The 21070-nt window shown below is 40.2% G+C and overlaps 1 protein-coding gene across 1 annotated transcript in view; it reads right to left on the bottom strand.

The window, feature by feature from the left end:
• Positions 1–21070, bottom strand: part of mdga2a (MAM domain containing glycosylphosphatidylinositol anchor 2a) — a 192628-nt gene that overhangs the window by 100229 nt on the left and 71329 nt on the right. The window contains exons 5-6 of the mRNA XM_053633356.1: positions 14025–14157; positions 7408–7677 (exon numbers count right to left, since the gene is read on the bottom strand). Of these exons, the coding sequence (XP_053489331.1) occupies positions 7408–7677; positions 14025–14157 (403 nt within the window). The remainder of the gene's footprint in view (positions 1–7407; positions 7678–14024; positions 14158–21070) is intronic.

Here is a 21070-nt window from a genome sequence, read left to right as displayed (position 1 = left end):
TCAGGAGAACATGGAACAACAATGGTCTGCATTGCAGGGTTGCAAAGAGAAAGCAATATATATATATATATATATATATATATATATATATATATATATATATTCTTCAGATATCCACTGGATCAGACATATCTTTTCTTTTTTTATCTTTTCTGTTGATCATGTAGTAGCACTGCCCTGCTGCATTACCTTATCTGGCTACCTGCGTTACTTCATCTGTCTCATGAGGACATGGAAACATTTCAAATAAGCACCCTTGCTGAGCTGAGCACAGGTGGCTAGCAGCATGGAGCGAGATTACTGGAGTTTACAATCCTTCCATGTAATATACTGTAGTTTTATTCTCAGTCATCACTTATTTTGCCCAGCAAAGGAGATTCTGTCATCTGTGCAGCAGCAAAGCAGTCTGGCTCATAAAACTCCCCCTCTTATAGTCTAAAAATCTCATTATGGGAAGTGTTACTATCCACTGATCTGCAAAATTACTGTGTGATTAATGTTGTAATTATAATAATATATTTGGTAAAACAATGTAAAGATGAGACTTGATGAGAGGAGACAGGGCTCAATACAATAAGTTACAGAGTCAATCATATAGCACTGCAGTTACATTCCATGTCCATGTTTCCCACATAATATCATGGATTACCTCCACAAAATGAGCGGCTTTCCATAACTAAAGGCTGATGGATGGAACCTCTGGCAAGTCCTATTAAACCTCAAATGCAAGAGAGGGATTGGATTAAAGCATTACAGCTTTTTATCCGGACAAATCTGTCCTATGGATCAAATGTCCTATAAATATCCATATCCTGTACAGTGGATAGTAAAGATCTACACACCACTGTTAAAACTGCAGGTTCATGTGATAATAACAAGACAATAACAACCCAAAACACAAATCATTGTGCACATCTAATGAATTTAATGTGCTGTTAGTGCCTCTGACTATGCTTCTTGCATTTTTTTTGTTGCGAGAGAGAGAGAGAGAGAGAGAGAGAGAGAGAGAGAGAGAGAGAGAGAGATATTAACTGTTTAATATGAATGGGAAAATTAATGGGAAAATCCTGGTTTGAGAGCTAGGTGCCAGTGCCTATTGTCCTTTACTGGCCTTTAATATTAAAAAAATATATATTTTAAATGTAAAAATATTGGCCTTTAATATGAATCAGGGTTAATATCTTATCATTTTATTTTAATATTCAGTAAATATTTTATTAAGCTCCATCTAGGTTTTGATGCATTAAATAGTGATCATGAAAACCGCATGTGTATGCTCATGCACTAGGCTACTAGACACATTCCTTATAACATTAGTGAGTTGATTGTAAATGAATGCATTAGCTAGCTACATTACTTGGATTGAGTAGGGTTGCAGTGGAGAAGAAGAGGTTTTGTTTCCCTTATTATTTTTAAATTTTTAAAAAATGCTTCAGTACAGCAGCTATTGTTTTGCTTGCATCTGAATCTCTTATTGTCAGTGACAGAGAGTGGCTGATCATCAAGAACAATATACAGGATAAGGACGGTTTACACTCACGTAATGTTGCCTGTAAACGGTTTCTTCTTGCCTAGCCTGCAGAATTTGCTGTTGTGTGCTGTTAGCAATAAACTCCTTATGCTGAGTTTTTTATGATGGTTTATCAGTGTACTTGTATTGTGAGATGATGCTGAAGTTCCTTCTCTTGATATTTTTGCAGAGCACAGTTTGCTTTTGTTTGATCATTAATCATGAAATTCCTCCAGATCACTGTCACTTGGCATAGTAGTGACCTAGTTCCTGTTTTCAAATCATTTGCAGAGAGTGCCTTGCCTGTGTCGGCATTTAAACATTACCGTTTTCTTCTTTTTCATCCATATATTTGTGTTATTGTTTTCATTTATTGTATTTTTAACTTTCTTCTTCTGCCGCTTTTGTTTATTTTTCTCAAAAGACAGCAAGTGGTGGCCATCAACATCAAATTTGCTTCACATGTCAAACAGCTTTGCTCTCCTTAGTGAAGCACCCACTGAGAAGCCTGTTGAAAGTACTGATTCATGATGGCAGCGTAGTAGCACGCAGTGGCCACTTCAGGTCCACTAATATGGTGAAACGATTTAAACAGATTTACATAGGAAGCACTGGTCTATTATCGCCAAACATTGGAGAACAAAGCCCAGGAGGAATAATTGATGGACTGCGGGAAGAGCTATGCAGGTTCGGGCTGTTATGCAAACCAGGCCTTGGGACAACGGTATTGCCTGATGCCACTGGCCAGGAGAGAGGGTGGCAGAAATGGTGTGAGAGGCAGCAAAAGCGTGGAAAGCGAGCCACCATCCGTGCTATGCTAAAGGCTAACCCTAGGTGTCCAGCTCTACCATCCATTCTCCTCTCCAATATTCGCTCTCATGACAATAAACTGGAATTACTCAGACTACAGCTACAAAAACATGGCTCAATGACAGCATTCCAAACACAGCCATTCAAAAGTCCATACAGGATTCTGTGGAGTTTTTTGTGATTGTTGCAGCCAAAAATGCTTGATCTTTTGTGGCTTTTTTCAAAATTTGCATTTTTTTTTTTTGTGCTTTTTTTGCAGCAAATGATCTGAATTGCCAAAATTGCAATTGCAAGAAATTGTCTTTCATAGTAATGTTTGTTGGTGAATGAGACCTCATTTACCAACTTATGTTCAATGCACATCAACATCAACACACATCAGTCAAAGAGGGCTTTGGCTAAATGCGTGTTGTGATGATGTCACATGATGCGTCTTTGCCCAAATGAATAATTGCAAGCTCCTTCGAATATCGTGAAGTTGTGCCTGATTTTACATTAATTTCTGCAATCGCAAAATCCTAGAGGGCTAACCACATATCGCGCTGAAAGGATACCAGCACTGTCCAGTAAGACATGTGGTGGTGGTCTGTGTATTTACATAAACAAAGAATGGTGAAGGAATGCTGTTGTGGTTTCAAGCTACTATTCATCCCTGGTGGAGTTTACGACTGTGAAATGCCGGCCATATTACCTGCCCGGAGAGTTTACCACCGTGCACATTGTTGCGGTGTACATTCCACCTGGCGGTAACGTGAGGGAAGTGCTAAGTGAACTCTACAGGGCTATCAGTAACCTACACACAGCATACCACGACAGACTTTAACCACGCAAATCTGAAATCAGTGCTGCCAAAATTCCACCAGCATGTTCATTTTGCAACCCGTAGTACAAACACTTTAGATCTCGTTTACACCAACATTCACGGTGCTTAAAGGCTGCACCCTGCCCCCACCTTGGCTACTCGGACCACATCTCTGTTATGCTAATCCCAGCATACAGGTCACTTCTGAAACGTGCCAAACCGGTTCTGAAACAGGTGAGAACCTGGTCTGAGGGAACCACATCAGCACTTCAGGACTGTTTTGAGCACACAGACTGGAATATGTTCAGAGAGGCTACATACCACTACACCACAGACTTGGAGAAATACACAGTATCAGGGACTGGCTACATCAGCAAAAGCATAGATTATGTGACTTCCTTCAAGACCATCACAACAAAACATGGATGATTGCTGAAGTGCGCTCCCTGCTGAAAACCCAAGTCACTACCTTTAGGTCTGATGACAAGGCAGCCCTCCCCACAGCAAGGGCCAATCTGTCCCAGGCTATCAGAGAGGCAAAGCACAACTATGCAGAAAGAATCTACAGTCACTTCATAAACACCAAATACACAAGGCGTATATGGCAAGGCATTAAGGCCATCACAGACTACAAAGCTACACCACTTGTCTGTGATGATGATACCTCACTCCCAGATAGACTGAACAATTTCTACGCATAGTTCGAAGCCCAGAACAACATGCCAGTGTGGAAGACCACCCCAACTCCCAAGCATGTTGTCTGTCTGCAGTAGATGTCAGGAAACCTCTGTCCAGAGTTAACCCACGGAAAACTGCAGGTCCTGACAAAATACTTGGCCAGGTGCTCAGGGAATATGCTGATCAGCTTGCAGATGTCCTCACAGACATCAACATATGGGAGGATGCCATATCTGCTACCATCCATCTTTCTCTGACCCATCTAAACAAAAAGGTTACTATAAAGCTGAGCCTGCTGGGTCTAACCACTTACCTGTATAACTGGATCCTGGACTTTCTGACTGGAAGACCCCAGTCTGTCAAGATCAGCAACTCCACCTCCAGCACCACCACACTGAACAGTGGTGACCCCCAGGGCTGTGTGCACAGTCCACTGCTGACTCATAACTGTGCTGCAAAGTTCAGTCCTAATCACATCATCAAGTTTGCTGATGACACAATAGTCATGGGCCTCATCAGCAACATTGACTACGTTTACATGCATATCAATATTCTGAAATTAACTGGAATTTGGCAATATTCTAATTAGTATTAGAATATTTACTAATTAGTATTAGTAAATGACCGCAGACTGATTGCCCAATTCAGATTAAGATGATATTCTGATTCCCCCAATTCCATAACTGGAAATTTGTTGCATGTAAACACATTTTTCAGAAAATCCACTGAAAGGAGATATATGCGCATGTTCAGTCCACATGGAGCTGTAGGCAGAAGCATCTGTTAACAATTCAACAGAATTTGATGTGCATGTAAACGTAGTCAATGATGAGCCAGCATACAGAGAGGTGGTGAACTAACTTGTAGAATGGTGTAGCGACAACAATCTATCTCTTAATGTTGATAAGACTAAAGAGATGATTGTCGACTTCAGGAAGACCCAAGCAGACCACTCACCACTGCACATCAATGGAAGAACTGTGGAGAGAGTCAAACGCTCCATGTTTCTTGGTGTGCACAAGACTGTCAACACTGACTCTCAACACCACCTGCCTAGCCAGGGTCCAGCAGCTCCTCCACTTTCTGCAGAGGCTGAAGAGAGCCAAACTCCCCCCTCCGATCCTCACTTCCTTCTACAGAGGGACGATAGTGTGTCCCCTGACCAGTTGTCTCACCATGTGGTACAGGAACTGCAGAGCCTCCGACCACAAGACCTTACAGCGAATTGTAAGAACAGCCAAAAAGATCATCGGAGTCTCTCTCTCCAACATCAACACCTCATTCAACAACTGCTGCATCCACAAACCCACCAGTATTGTGGAGGATCCTCTTGCCATCTGGCAGAAGGTACAGGAGCATACATGCCACAACCAGCAGACTCTGCAACAGTTTCTTTCTTGAGGGGGTCAGATTACTCAACACCCTGCTGCCTCCCAATGCTCACCTGGGCTAGTCAAACACCTAACCCAGTAAGATTCAGTACCATTGCATGCTGCACTTTACATAGCTGCTTCAGTAACTTTTATATTATGGAACATTTTTGCTGCCAATATTGCTGCTCGTGCTGCTACATTACACAATAGTTTACAGCCCATGTTCTGTCCTGTTTATTTATTTTCCTGCATATTAAGTACTATTTATTGTACTGTATACAGTTTCCTGCATATTTATTTCTATCTGCTTGACATTTTTACCTCACATTTATCTATTTCCCTAAGAGGTAATTACAAAATAATAGCAGATGTATTTCAGCTTTTATTTACTACAACAGATTTTCAGTGGGTCAGTTTATGTACACTTTGTTAATATTTGGTGGCATTGCCTTTTCAGTCAGGATTTAGGCCTCATCACAGTACTGAGACAGTGCTGGTTAAAGTAGTAAATGACCTACTACTAGCCTCCAGTAAGGCATGTGTCTCCTTGCTTGTGTTGCTTGAAGTAAGTGCAGCTTTTGACACCATTGTAATGGTGGCGGCTCCCAGGAAACAATTTTAATCAATAATTAAATAAATTTGATTAAATTAAATTATTTGGGCACCATACAGGAGAAAGCCTGTCAAAATTTATAAAAAGAAACCCAAATAAGCTCTAAAAGCCACTGGTTATATACATGCAAAATAACACCAAATAATGGCATGAAGAAAAATGAGTTTCGCTCAGCTTTGTTATATTTGCATAAAAATCATCATCAATACATTCCACAATATTTGCACAGAAATCATCAATATATTACATAAAAAATGTTTCACACTTCTTTCTTTTCTTTTTTTCCGTTTTTCCATGGAACGAGCACGAAATAGTGACTGAAATGCAGCCCATTAAGACTACATGTTAAACAGCAATCACTTCCAAGCCATTTTCAAGATGCTGCTCTGCACTTCTAAAATCCTGATGTTATAACAACAATGTCCTCTGATAAAATCAGCAGACACATAAGTTAAAGGCAACAGCTGTGCTGTGATTTTGGCTATATGTAAAATGACCACTCGGAGAGTACGTTAGAAGCAATTAATGTGCTGCTCCTCTCTGACACTCACTGAACACAGTAGCCGCAGAGAGAGGTGTACTAGCAGCGGGAAAGCAAAACCTTGCATATGCAGGCAGTACTGGCTACAAAAAGTAGCTAAGGTTTGCCCAGAAGTTTGCTAGATTTGAGGCTAGGTGCTTTTCTGAGAAAACAAAAGTTGCTATTGGAGTCTGAAAAGTGGACCGGAGCTGTCTCTGTCAAAATGAGTGTGTGAATAGCAGGAGAGCAGGCTTGGGTAGTAATGGAATACATGTAACGGCGTTACGTAATCAGGATACAAAAAACTGGTAACTGTAATCCATTACAGTTATGTCAAAAAACAAAGTAATCAGATTACAGGTACATTTCTTAAAAAATGGGAATACTATCAGGATTACCATTTTTTCATATAAAATAAAAGAAATTAATCTTTTGACATAACACAATATAGACAGCTGCTTGATTATAGCTCTGGTTCTCTCCTGGCAGTCATGGCTCACATGAGCAACCTCCTGGTCCATTAATATTGATCCTGGTCCATGAAATTAATACAAATTGTTCCCTGAAATGCTTTTGTTAGGGTGAACATGCGTCCTCTTTTTTGAAACAATGCCCATGGCCATATAAGGTCATTTTTAATTTCATGTTATCACATTTCTTTGTATTACGTGGTCATTTAAATGTGTGAGTGATGGCAGAAGGTACACTCGTGACATCTATATATATTTACGTGATGGTAATAGTGTGTCTTTTTCAGTGTATTAAAGTCTGCATTCATAGTAGCACTGTTTTGAATGTTATTAAGACACCCCCATTCTCCACCCAAAAAAAAGGTGTCCTCTTTTTGGAAAACTAGAATATGGTCAACCTGTACTACTTTTAATTTGCTGAACTTCTGCACATAAATAATAACACTGAATCAAAACTAAATATTATTTTTCAACCATGAAACTTTTTGTTCTTCATGTAATCTCTCTAATAATAACACAGAAAAAAAATATCTGAAGGATATACTTGCATTGCAGAAATTGTGATACTGCAGAATGACAATTTTGACAAGAGTATTTTAAAATTCCATGGATAGAGATCCTGGGCACATACCTCTAACAATGATGTTGGTGGATTTCTTGGCTGGGTTTCCCACATTGTTGCTGGCAACGCAACTGTAGATGCCTGTTTCTTCTGTGCTGATGGCAGGTATAGTAAGAGTGCCGCCATTCAGAAGGCTATTTTGAGGGAGTTTCTCACCATGACGTACCCATGTCAGGACTGGCATAGGCTCTCCACCTGTGCTTATGCACACAAGTGTCAGTGTCTGTCCTGGGTTGGCCACTATGGGATCCTCCACTAGCAGCTTAATACTTGGAGATGCTAGTTAGAAAACAAGCACAGAACATTATTTTACAATTGGTCCAGTATGCTTAAAAAAGCTGATTCCACTACACATAATTTTGTTTAGTTGCAGTTATTGCTGCTAAAGGTTGCACAAACAGATTTTAAGTTTAAGGGGGCAATTATTTTTTCACATTGCTGATAGGTGTTGGATATCTTTTTTGCTTTAATACATATATATTTTTTTATAAATATTTAAATAAATAAATATTTACAGCATTATGTGTTTACTCAGGTTGACTTTGTTTTATGTTGTATTTTGTTTGAAGATCTAAAACTATTTAGTATGAGAGATACACAAAAACAAAAGAAATAAGGATGGGGAAAATAATTTTTCATAGCACTGTACTTGTCTAGATGCTTATGTTTATCTCTTATTCTTTGCATTATATAGTATATAGAAAATTATATTTTGAGTAAATTTTTGTCATAACTAAACAAAAGTTTTTAGGAGTTTCTTCAACTATTTGCAGTTTGTCTAGTCATCACAACATGGGTATTTATCATGAAATTTGCACTTAGAGGCCTAAATGAGGATAAGCATTTTATTCTGATATATTTCAATTCTTATGTTGATTTTCCAACTAGCATAAAATATAGGAAATACAAAACATGATGTTTTCTTGAGTTAAATAATTGATTAAATTAAGTTTTTCTCAGATGTGGACTGAGGCATTTGTATCATCCTGTACATACAAAAGGAAGTTCAACGAACTAGTATTAGTACTTTCAAGCACCAGTTGTACAGTTGAGGCCAAAGGCTAAAGACATTCAAATAAAATTTTTGACAGATACACACATTTCATGTTACTATACATTTCCTGTGTTAAGTCAATTAGTGCGTACTTTTCTGTGTTTTTCTTCTACTTTTCTGCACCAAGGGAGCAGACAAGCAGGCTAAACTGACTGATTAATTGTTGGAGATGTTAATATTCATTTTGGTAATCTGCAAGACCCTCTGAGAACAGTGTTTGTCAATTCTAGATTCAGTAGAGGGTAATCAGAACAAAAGACCCACTCATAACAGTGGACACACTTGATTTAATACTGACATTCGTATTCAATATTTAAAATTTACTGCACATTATCAATAATCTCCCAGAGTTAATAACCCTGATGGGATCACTGTGTAACCCTACAGAACCTGATCAGGTAACTGAATACTTAGAGTCCACTACACTACACTCTAGAATAAAAACAACTAATAAGAAAAATAGGCACCCTGGTATAATGATCTAATGATCACACACACACACACACACACACACACACACACACACACACATACACCTTAGAACAGACCACTCTAAAATTAGAAAGTAAAGCGTCAAACTAACTTGGTAATATTCCAAATTGCATGGAAGGTTTCACCACATGGACATTAAACCTCCCCGAACCCCCCTGCTAGGCTGGGGGTGTCACTTCACGTCCCTGCGCAGCTGAGGACATTTTTGAAGTTCTTTCTTTGTTGTATGCCCCACTTCCTTCCTTGTATGTGCACACCTATATTTGCACTGAGTAGTTTTTATTTTCATCTTGTATTTCCCTTGCCTTGCCCTGTCTTCCCATAGTTTTTTTGTCTTTTGTTTGTTTTTTAGTTATCCATTAAAGACTTCTGCAGTTGCAACCGACTTCTGCAGTTTCAACCGAAAGTTGCAATAGCCTTCTTAGCTATAAATTGCTAAATCTGCATTCTCTACCCTAATTTGAAGACAACAAAAATAAGAAAGATTCATATTAAATACTATAGCAAAATTAACTAGGAATAAGACCAACACAGAATTATACACACCATCAGTATGTAGTAGTGATGACTTTTTATTAATTTTTTCAATGACAAAATTGAAAATATTAGGCAATAAATTCAGACTATTAATTTAAAGACAGTGAATGTGATAACTGACCATGTAAATAATATAACCACAACAGATCAACAATTAGAATGCTTAACTTTTGGAGTAGCCAACTCACTATTGGAGTAGCCTTCCACAAGCTTCTCAAAATATTCCTGGAATTTGTGTTCATTTGTGTAAATGAAATGGTGTAAATCAATCAGGTTTGTGGGCCTCTATTCTATGGGACTCAGGGTTTTGTGATGGCCACTTCAATACATTCACTATCTGGTTTAACTTTCTAGCTGATGTCTTGAAGTTTTGCTTCAGTATTTCTGGATAATCCATCTCGAGATAATCCTCCTGCAAAGTTTAGTCTGGCTTTTTCATGCTGGTCTTGGAATAGGGGCTTCTTCCTTGCATTAGAGCCTTTCAGGCCATGGCTCAATGTGGTGGATGTACATGCTATGGTACCTGATGCTTCCAACTCCTTTACCAGTTCCTTTGTTGTTTTCTTGGGGTTCAGTTGATCATTTTGGACCAAAGTTCATTTATTCCTGGAAGTTAAATTGTGCCTCCTTCCTGAATGATGCAGTGTCAAATAAAAGAGCTATGGATCCCAGGTTTTATATTTACATATAACTGTTTACATATGCTCATGGTATTCTCCATTGTTTGGACATTGCTCCTAAGGAGTTTTGGAGATACACAATTTTTTTTCTGAGGTGTTGGCTGAGCTTCATGGATTTTCCCATGGTATCAAAGGCACTGGATTTAAATACACTCACAGGTGCACTCCCAATTAACACCTAATTATGACAATTGGCCTACCAAAACCTTCTAAAAGTCATTACAAATATTTCTGGAATCTCCCAGATGGATAGGGAGAAGTCAACTTGGTGTATGTAAACTGTTGGCCCAGTGGAATTCTGATATTGTGAATTATGACAAAAAATGTTCCTCAATGACCTTTTTTCCATGACTACGATGCAACGGCACCAATGTCATTAAACACTAACTGTGACTATATCAACATGCAATATTGTTGATGTGAATATTGTTTTAAATGTAGTTTAAAAAAATAAAAACTTTACCAAAATCTCCACAAAAAAAGAGGAGACGAAATATTATAGACTGTTTTTTTTTATCTAAATTACAATCCAAATATCCTGTTCATTGGATGGCATGAGTGTCAGTTTCCTTTCCTGTGCTGTGCGCGGCATATCAATAAGCAAACACAGTGGGGAGTACCTTTCAAGCTAACATTTGGCTAGAGTCAGTGCTGGAAATAGGGGGGATGCAGGGGGACTGAGTTCAGGGAATGAATTTCAACTGGGGATGGCGTTCCAGTTCAAACTGGCTATATTTTTGGGGGAAAATGAAGAGGGTTTCTATCTTTTATCCATGCAAAAGACTACAAAAGCGAGTTCCCAACATAACTGCGAATTCTGCACATAACTGCGAGTTCTGCCCATAAGTGTAGCTGGAATTCTCTGTGTGTGGTTGTGCAATGTTGACTTTTGTGATTGGCCGTAATACCTACAGGCTGCAGCCAATGGGAACACTTCTCTGTCATCACGCATCCTCACAGGACTGATCAGACCACCTCAGGTAAGTTAACGGAGACTTAACGTAGCCGATATATCTTAAACAGAAACAGTTACTTTAACAGATAGGATAGTAGAAACTTTGATATGGATAAAGCTGCATGGACATACCTAAAATGATCCGGGTTTAATCTATTTTGAACATCTTGATTTATTTTCACTATCATAGCTTGCAAAGTTTTATATGCACAGTTATGTTAGCCTACATGTTTATTACAAAAAGAAACTTGGTCAATAGTTACATAGAGAGATATGTAATGTTTGTAAAGTGTTTTAACTGTCATTTATGCAGATTCTCAAGCCACTATGGGCTTTTACTGTACCACTTGAATTTTTTTTATTGTACTGACTCTGTCAGGCTGTCACTCACATTTTTGTTGATAAGTCAAAAAAGGTAAGAAAGAGTGAGAAGAGTTTGAAGGGGAGAGAGACAGTCAGTTGGACAGGATGAAAAAGATTACATTATATATATATATATATATATATATATATATATATATATATATAGTAAATTAAGCATTAAAGTACTTTGGACCACTTGGTAAAAAAAAAGCTAGGAGTGCGAGGGCAGAGGGTCATCTTATGGAAGATGAGGATGGATGAACACTTTGTTTTGTGCCAAAAATAATTCATGAATGTTGTTCATTGGCCTTTCATGTACCTTCTTGATAATCAAGAAAGCATATTGTGTAATACTATGGTACATTGTGTACGTGTAATATATATTATAGAGGTGTTTATATTTATATATATATTTATATTATAGTTATACTCCAGTCCAAACTAAAATGTCAACAGTTTTCATTGACTAAAACTAGACTAAAAAAACTTGTGGGTTTTTTTTTTTATTAAGATAACACGAACATGGCCAGGATAAGAAAAAAACAAGATAAGGTTGACTAAATATGATAAAAAACTATCAAGGACATTTGACACAGGACTAAGACCAAATTTAAAAAATGGCTTACAAATTAACAGTACATGGGAAACAAAGCAGATACCCTATTTGACCTGCTGAAGTAAAGGTATGGTAACATGAAATGTTTGGAGTTGTGAAAAACTGAGCCTAGATGTAGTATGTAAACTTTGGCCATAAACATATATATGTGTGTGTGTGTGTGTGTGTGTATATACATACATATACATATATATATATATACATATATACATACACACACATACATGTGACAACACCGAAGAAATGACACTTTTCTACAATGTAAAGTAGTGAGTGTACAGCTTGTGTAACAGTGTAAATTTACTGTCCCCTCAAAATAACTCAACACACAGCCATTAATGTCTAAACCGCTGGCAACAAAAGTGAGTACACCCCGAAGTGAAAATGTCCAAAAAGTAAGTACGCCCTTGGCCTCAGAAGCTAGTATTGCCCCCTTTTGCAGAAATAACTTATTGTAGGCATTTTGCATAATTGTCCACGAGTCTCTGACTTTGTCTTGGTGAATTTTTTTTATCATTCCTCCATTAAATATTCTTTCAGTTGCAAGATGTTTGATGTTTTTCTTCCATGTACTGCCTGTTTAAAATCCCCCTACAACATTTCACTGGGATTCAAATCCTGACTTTGACTAGGCCATTCCATAACCCTCCATTTCTTCTTTTTGAGCAGTGTGCTTAGAATCATTATCCTGCTGAAATGTCCACTTTCAGTTCAACTTCAACTTTCAGACAGATGGCCTCACATTATCTTTAAGCACTCTTTGATATGATGCAAAACTCATAGCTGAATCAATGAATGTAAACCCCAAACCCCATTTCCCCCACCATGCTTCACAGTTGGTATGAGGTGCTTTTCCTGAAAAGCTGTCTTTGGTCTGAGCCAAACATGTCTGCTGTTACTGTGGCTAAACAACTCTATCTTTGATTCGTCTGCCCAGAGCACATTATTCCAAAAGGCCTGGTCTTTACCTATATGCTCATTGGCAAACTGTAGTCTTGCTTTAATGTTCTTTTTTGACAGCAAAGGCTTTTTGCTGGCAGACCTCTCATGCAGATCAAATTTGTCAAATTTCTTTCTGGTCAAATCTCTTTCTGATTGTAGAAGCATGCATGTTGACACCAACAGTTGCAAAACATACTAGCAGATCCAGTGATGAAATTTTGGGGTTCTTGGACACTTCTTTTTGCATCAGATGGACTGCTCTTGGGCTGAATTTGCTGGGACAGTCAGTCCTGGACAAATTGGCAGTTGTTTGAAATCTGCGCCACTTGTAGATGATTTTCAGTGGAATGATATCTTTCGAATAATTTGGAGATATTTTTTAAATCCCTTGCCAGACTCAGTGGCATCCACAAACTTTTTTCTGAAGACCTTACAGAACTCTTTAGATCTTGGCATGATGACACCACACCTCAATAGCAAAGGGAACACCAGACACTAGATGCAAGAGGTTTAAATAATACCTGCACTCCATAAGCATGTTCTAATCACTGGCAGCCAGTCTTCAACACCTGATTCAAATTATATGGATTTGAAGGTGTATTAAATGTAGGGGTGTATTTACTTTCTCCATGTGACTGATCTGTTTTTTGTTTTTGTTTTTTTGTTAATTTAAAATGGGAAAATAACTACAAAATGTCAATTTTATGTGTCATTTGATAGAGTGTATCAACTTTATTAATAGGTGCTGTTTCAAAGAGGATCAAATGTTTGCTTGTCCAAATATGTCAAAAAAGCCAACAAGTTCCATGGGGTTTACGTATTTTTTCACATGACTGTATTTGAGAGTAATGCATTTTCAGGGTACATTGACCCAATGGTTTGTACATTCAGGTAATCTCCCAGCAATATACTAAGCATACAACAGGACTGAACCTGAATGAAGTCTTGGTATCTTTGTCAGTGGTCTGTTCATCAGGGGAAACTTACCTGTTGTGTTGGTGAGCTGAAAGAGTACACTCTTATCAGGGATGCCACAGACACTGCGCACTGAAGCAGTGCAGGTATAGTTGGCATAGTCCTGAGGTCGAAGGTTTTTCAGCTTGAGGATTTTTGTTTCTCCCTGCATGATAAGTGAAGTGAAACATACAAAGTAAATTAATTTCATTCAAGAAATAATTCAGGTTCATGTGTAACATTAACTGCTATTAATGGTTTTGACCATGAGTTGTGTTGAATTCAACACATTCAAAACAATAACTACATGCAAGTTGTTTTGAAGAAATGCACACTTGACTCTTACTTTGAATAGAGCTTAGAGATCATAAGCTGAGTCACTTGGTTTAAATTAGCTGTTCATTCTAATTCACACTTATCATTGGCTTTTATAGACAAGTCTTATTTGATCATGGTTTCAAGGAAGTTAGCGGATGCTAACTAACTTCCTTTTACTTAATTATGATGACAGAAGTACTTGTATTAGGACCACATGTAGCTAGAAGTAAGCTTTCTGATCACATAGTTACTCTGGATGGACTTTTTGTTTCATCATGTGCAGCAGTAAAAGACTTTGGTGTGATTATTGACTCCAGCCTATCATTTGATGCTCATGTAGATAATATTACTAGGATAGACTTCTTTCATCTCAGAAATATTTCTAAGATAAGAAATATAATGTCACTACATGATGCAGAAAGATTAGTTCATGCATTCGTCACCTCTAGACTAGGTTACTGTAATGCCTTACTGTCTGGATGTTCCAGTAGGTGCATAAACAAACTCCAGTTAGTCCAGAATGCAGCTGCTAGAGTCCTAACTAGAACCAGAAGATACGACCATATCACCCCGATCTTATCCACACTGCATTGGCTGCCAGTGAAATCTCGTAATGATTATAAAATACTATTATTAACCTATAAAGCATTAAATGGTCTCGCACCACAGTATGTAAGCAATCTTTTGGTTTTCCATGATCCGCCATGCCTACTTAGATCAAAAGATGCAGGCTATTTGACGGTACCTCGAATAGTGAAGGCTACAGCAGGGGGAAGAGCTTTCTCTTATAGAGCCCCATAGTTATGGAACAGTCTTCCAATTAGTGTTTGGGACTCAGACACAGTCTCAGTGTTTAAGTCTAGGCTTAAAACATATTTGTTTACTCAAGCCTACCCTGACTAGACTTTCTGTTATGCTAAGCACAGTCCTAATAATCTTTTCTCTCCCTCTCTCCTTCTGTCGAGCCACACACGATTTTATGGAGATACTAGAGATCCTGATCCTCTCTGCCTGATCTGTTTCGGATGTCCTACCACTGGATGGAGCTCTCATCTACTCCAATTGCAGATTGCTTGGACTATGGCTTCTTCTAAGGCCAAACAGACTTCATATAAATCCATAATAAACTTTTTCACACTATCTGTTGTTACCCAGATGAGGATGGGTTCCCTTCTGAGTCTGGCTCCTCTCAAGGTTTCTTCCTCTTAACACCTTAGGGAGTTTTTCCTTGCCACCGTCGCCACTCAGTGGCTTGCTCAGTTGGGATAAATTTGTACCTTTAATATCTATATACCATTTTGATATTTCTGTAAAGCTGCTTTGAGACAATGTCTATTGTAAAAAGTGCTGTACAAATAAAATTGAATTGAAAAAAATTTTATTTATTAGCATTTTTCAAATTAAACATACAACACAATCCAAACAAATAGAACAAAGCCCTCACCCCCTCCAACCCAGTGCCAGACATAGAACATACATATTACATATTATAAAGCCAGACCACCATAGAAAAGAGCAAAAGAAATAAAATTATAGATAATGATCACATAATACTGTCAGCATCCATGTCTCTGACAAAAAAACAGAAAAGGTTGCCAGATTCTATAAAATTTCCCAGTTGCTCCCCTTACAGTGTATCTAATCTTTTCCAACTTAAGATGACACATGACTTCCCTGACCCAATGACTATACACCGGTGGAGCAGAATCCTTCCATCTAAACAATATTAATCTCTTGGCCAGGAGAGTGCAGAAGGACATCATGCTGATCTCACACCATCTAAAAGGAGTATTCTCAGGGGTCACCCCAAACATCGCAATAAGAGGGGACGGCTATACTACTCTTCCCAATATCTTAGTGAAAATCTCAAATACAGATTGCCAGAACGTGTACAGCTTTGGACATGTCCAGAACATATGCAACAGAGTGGCTGGAGCCTGTCTGCATCGATCACACGTGGGATCTATGTCGGAATTAATCTTCGTGTCATATATCAAGGAGGTAACTCTGGACTTCAGTTCCCATCAGCCACTGCACTGCACTGCACTACATGTCACATGACCACCTGCACCTGATTCACATTTGTTAATGAGCACACTTGTGTATATATAGCCATTGTCTGCACTGTTTCTCTGTCTTTCGTTTGTCTTAGACCACTGTGTTCCATGTTACCATGTTTGTTGATCTTGTTAGTTTATGTTTAGTTTTGCCACACTATTATGCCAAGTTGTCTTAGTGTCTTTGTTTTGTTGTTCATTTAATAAACTATTTGAAATTCTGCGATTGCTTCTGAACTCCAACCTTGAAACGTGACAGAACGAAAGACCCACAATCAGAAGCAGCAGATCGCCAGGATGGATAACTGGGGCGTCAGGATGCCACCGATGTTCGTGGAGTACTTTGCTACGTTACGCCAACAGGCGGAGGATTACCAAGCTGCGCTATGAAAGCAGCAGGTCGCCAGGAATTATCTGGGCTTCAACTTACCTCCTATGTTCACGGAGGACTACACCATGTCACGCCAACAGGAGGAGGAGTCCGGGTACAAGGGGGAGTCTGTGGTCGGGGCTAGTACCATCTCCCACCCTCCCTCCCCTATTATGGATCTAGTTCGGCAAACGGAGTCAGCGGAGAACGAAAGTCAGCTTCCCTGCTCGTCTGAGGACGCCGCTCAGCTTTTCGGTTCAGATGAGGACGCTGCTCAGTCACCCGGGTTGGCTGAAGACGTTGCTCCGTGTCCTGACATACCCAAGTACTCCCCTCTGTTCAACAACCCCGCACTCAAAGCCGCTGTGCTTTCCAGTTCAGCTGAGGTCGTCGCTCTGCTTTCCTGCTCAGCTGAGGATGTCACTCTGCTTTCATTTTCAGCTGAGGACGTCGCTCTGCCTTCATGCTCCGCTGAGGACGTCGCTCTGCCTTCCTGCTCCGCTGAGTACGGTGCTCTGTTTGCCTGCACCGCTGAGGACGCTGCTCCGCCTTCCTGCTTGGCTGAGGAAGTCGCTCTGCCTTCCTGCTCGGCTGAGGTCGTCGCTCTGCCTTCCTGCTTTGCTGAGGACGTCGCTCTGCCTCCATGTTCCGCTGAAGACGTCATTCCTCTTCTTTGCTGCGCGCCGTATGTCACTCCCCTTTCCTGTTCCACGGAGGACATCTTTCCCCCCCATGCTCCGCGGAGAGTATCGTTCCTCCCTTTGGCCTCGCGGAGAACCTCGCTCACCTCTATGGCCTCGCGGAAATCTTGGAGCTTCCCTCGGGCCTCGCGGAGAACTTCGCTCCCCTCTCCTGTCCTGCGGAGGAGGTTGTCCCGCTGTCCTGCCACGCAGACGTTGCTCTGAGCTCCAGGCCCATTGAGGACATTGCGTTGCTCTCCTGCTCCGCCGAGTGCGGCGCTCTGCCTTCCTGCTCCGCCGGGAACGTCGCTCCACCTCCCTGCTCCGCTGTGGATGCCGCTTAGCCTCCTAGTTTTGCTGGGGACATTTTGCCCAGGGGGCCGGGACCACCAGATGGAGGGCATGTGTTTTTGGGGGGGGGTTCTGTCATATATCAAGGAGGTAACTCTGGACTTCAGTTCCCATCAGCCACTGCACTGCACTACATGTCACATGACCACCTGCACCTGATTCACGTTTGTTAATGAGCACACTTGTGTGTGTGTGTGTGTATATATAGCCATTGTCTGCACTGTTTCTCTGTCTTTTGTTTGTCTTAGACCACCGTGTTCCATGTTACCATGTTTCTTGATCTTGTTAGTTTATGTTTAGTTTTGTCACAGTATTATGCCAAGTTATCTTAGTGTCTTTGTTTTGTTGTTCGTTTAATAAACTATTTGAAATTCTGCGATTGCTTCCGAACTCCAAACTTGAAATGTGACACTTCAAGAGTCTAGCTTTGGACCAATGCAGACGGTGAACAATTTTAAATTGGACAACTGCATGTCTGAGACATATGGAGGAGGAGAAAATCCCCTGGATTACTTTGCGCCAATCATTATCCGAAATTGATTCACCTAAGTCCGTCTCCCATTTATTCTTAAGGAGATCTAGGGACGACAAATCATGCATGCCGAGTAGGTCATAGATAACCCTTATTGTCTGCTTCCTGGTCAGTTTACATTTAAAAATTGCATCCAACAGTGAATTGGAAGGACACAATGGGAAGGTGTCTGAATTTAAGGCCACAAATATTTATAAATATTTGCAAATATTTATAAAAATGCGATCTGGGAATGTCATATTTTTGCATTAGCTGCTCGAATGAGACAAAAACACTATCAACATAGAGATCAAACAGTAAGACAGCCCCCTTTCTAGACCAAGTAACGAAAGTCTTATCCAACAAAGATGGAATAAACAGATGATTATTTGCAATTGGCCCCGTGAGTGACAAGTCCCCAAGAGAGAAAGATCTTCTAAACTGATTCCAAATTTTGATTGAGTGTACAACAACTGGATTAGAGGTAAAGCTAGACAGAGGTTGTGCGAATGGTAATTTAGCACAAAGTAGGGCCGCCGGGGAGGTGGACACAATGGACGCCCCTTCCATAATTGTCCATCCAGGGGCTGCCGCACTCTCCCCCATCCAGTAGAACAGTGATCTTATATTAGCTGCCCAGTAGTAGTACATGAAGTTTGGGAGTGCCATCCCTCCCTTCGCTCGAGGTCTCTGCAATATATGCCTTTTGATCGGTGGTGGCTTTTTGCTCCAGATAAAGGATGATATCTGATTGTTCAGTTTTGAAAAGAAGGATTTTGTAAGAAACACTGGGAAACACTGGAAAACATAAAAAATTAGGCATTTATAGTATTGATTCTGCCCCCCAGGGAGAGAGGCAGGGTGTCCCACTGCTCAATATCCTGCCTCAGATTAGATAACGGGGGCTGATAATTAGCTAGGTATAGATCTTTATAACTATGTGTAACCCACACCCCGAGATACTTGAATTTCCTTAGACTAATTTTGAAAAGGAATGAGTCTAGGGGTACCTGGCCTGCCCCCTCAACAACAGGCATCAGTTCACTTTTTTGAATATTGACCTTATAGCCCGATATTCTGCCAAAAGCCTCGAGTAGGACCATTAGTTTAGGGAGAGTCTCAAGGGGCTGTGAAATGAACAATAGCATGTCGTCCACGTACAAAGAAACTTTATGCTCTATCCCCGCACGCCGGATCCCCCTAATCTCAGTATTCTGTCTTAGCGCCACAGCAAGTGGCCCCATCACAATGGCAAATAGCAGTGGCGACAGAGGACATCCCTGTCTTGTACCCCGCTGGAACTCGAAGTAGGTGGACAACTTAATATTAGTACGAACAGCAGTCCTCAGAGACATATATAGAAGTCTGACCCATGATATGAACCTGGGACCAAATCCAAACCTCTCCAGTGCACTGAAAATATAGCCCCACTCCACCCGGTCAAATGCCTTTTCAGCGTCAAGTGAAAGCACTACTTCTGGGGTACCAGGTGGAGAGGGGCTATAGAGGATATTGAAAAGGCATCTAATGTTGAAAAAAGAGTAACGATTCCTAATAAAACCTGTTTGGTTTGGCGATATAATGGATGGAAGAACCCCTCCAAGCGACATTTCAAAGTTTTAGCAAGGATTTTAACATCGGTATTTAGTAAAGTAATTGGACAGTAAGAGCTGCACTCAAGAGGGCTCTTGTCTTTCTTAAGGAGTAAGGAGATAACTGCTTCACACATAGTAGATGGCAGGGCTCTCAAGGAGAAAGACTCCTTGTAAACCGACAATAACAAAGGGGAGAGTTGTCTTGAAAACTTTTTATAGAAATCGGTTGGATAACCATCAGTCCTGGGGACTTGCCACTTTGCATAGAGCCAATCGCTGATGCTATCTCTCCGACCGAGAGGTCCTCTTCCAACCCTGCAGCCTCCCCTGGATCTAAGGACGGAACATGCAGGGTCTTAAAAAAGTCCTCCAATACATAAGGCTCTACAGATGGGCCGGAGCTGTATAGTGAGATATAAAAAGCTTGAGTAAATTTTATGATTATCTGTACATTTTGAGCCCTGCTCGTCATATATTTCAGAGATGGTCAGATTAGCAGTTCTCTGTCTTAGCTGGTGAGCGAGAATCCGTCCAGCCTTTTCCCCGTGCTCATAAAACCCGTATCGTGATTTGGAGATAAGATACTCAGCCTGTTTCGTTGATAAAAGGTCAAACTCTGTCTGCAGTGACAAACGCCTCTTCATAGAATCTGCAGAAGGTAGTTGGCTATGTGCCCTATCCAGCTCAAGAATCTCTTCCGCCAGTTCTTTAAGTCGAGCAGTGCTCACTCTCCTCTGGTTAGCACAGTATGAGATGACCTGACCTCGAAAATATGCCTTCAGCGACTCCCAAATCGTCAAGGAGGACATTCCAGGTGTTTGATTAATATCCAAAAAGAACGAAATTTCAGATGCAATAAAACTTGTAAAAACATCATCCGACAAAAGCAGAGGATTGAGTCTCCAAGGGCGATAATTGGATTGTGTATCCGGGATGCACATTCTCATAGTCAGGGGGCAGTGATCTGAAATAACTATGGGTCCATAATCACATCTGGCTATGAGGGGAAGCATTCTTTTGTCCAAAAAGAAATAATCTATACGGGAATATGTTTTATGAACTGAGGAGAAATAGGAGTAACTCCTGGAAGCAGGGTTGCAAAAATGCCACACATTCACCACTCCGTACGACTCGAGGAAGAGCTAGATAGAACGCGCCGCCCCAGACAGGGAATCTGTGTGAGCTACGATCCAACAC

Source organism: Ictalurus furcatus, chromosome 9, assembly GCF_023375685.1.
Source record: "Ictalurus furcatus strain D&B chromosome 9, Billie_1.0, whole genome shotgun sequence".
Lineage (NCBI taxonomy): Eukaryota > Metazoa > Chordata > Actinopteri > Siluriformes > Ictaluridae > Ictalurus > Ictalurus furcatus.
The sequence above is the reverse complement of the archived record's forward strand: the minus strand, read 5'-3'. Positions and strand labels throughout refer to the sequence as shown.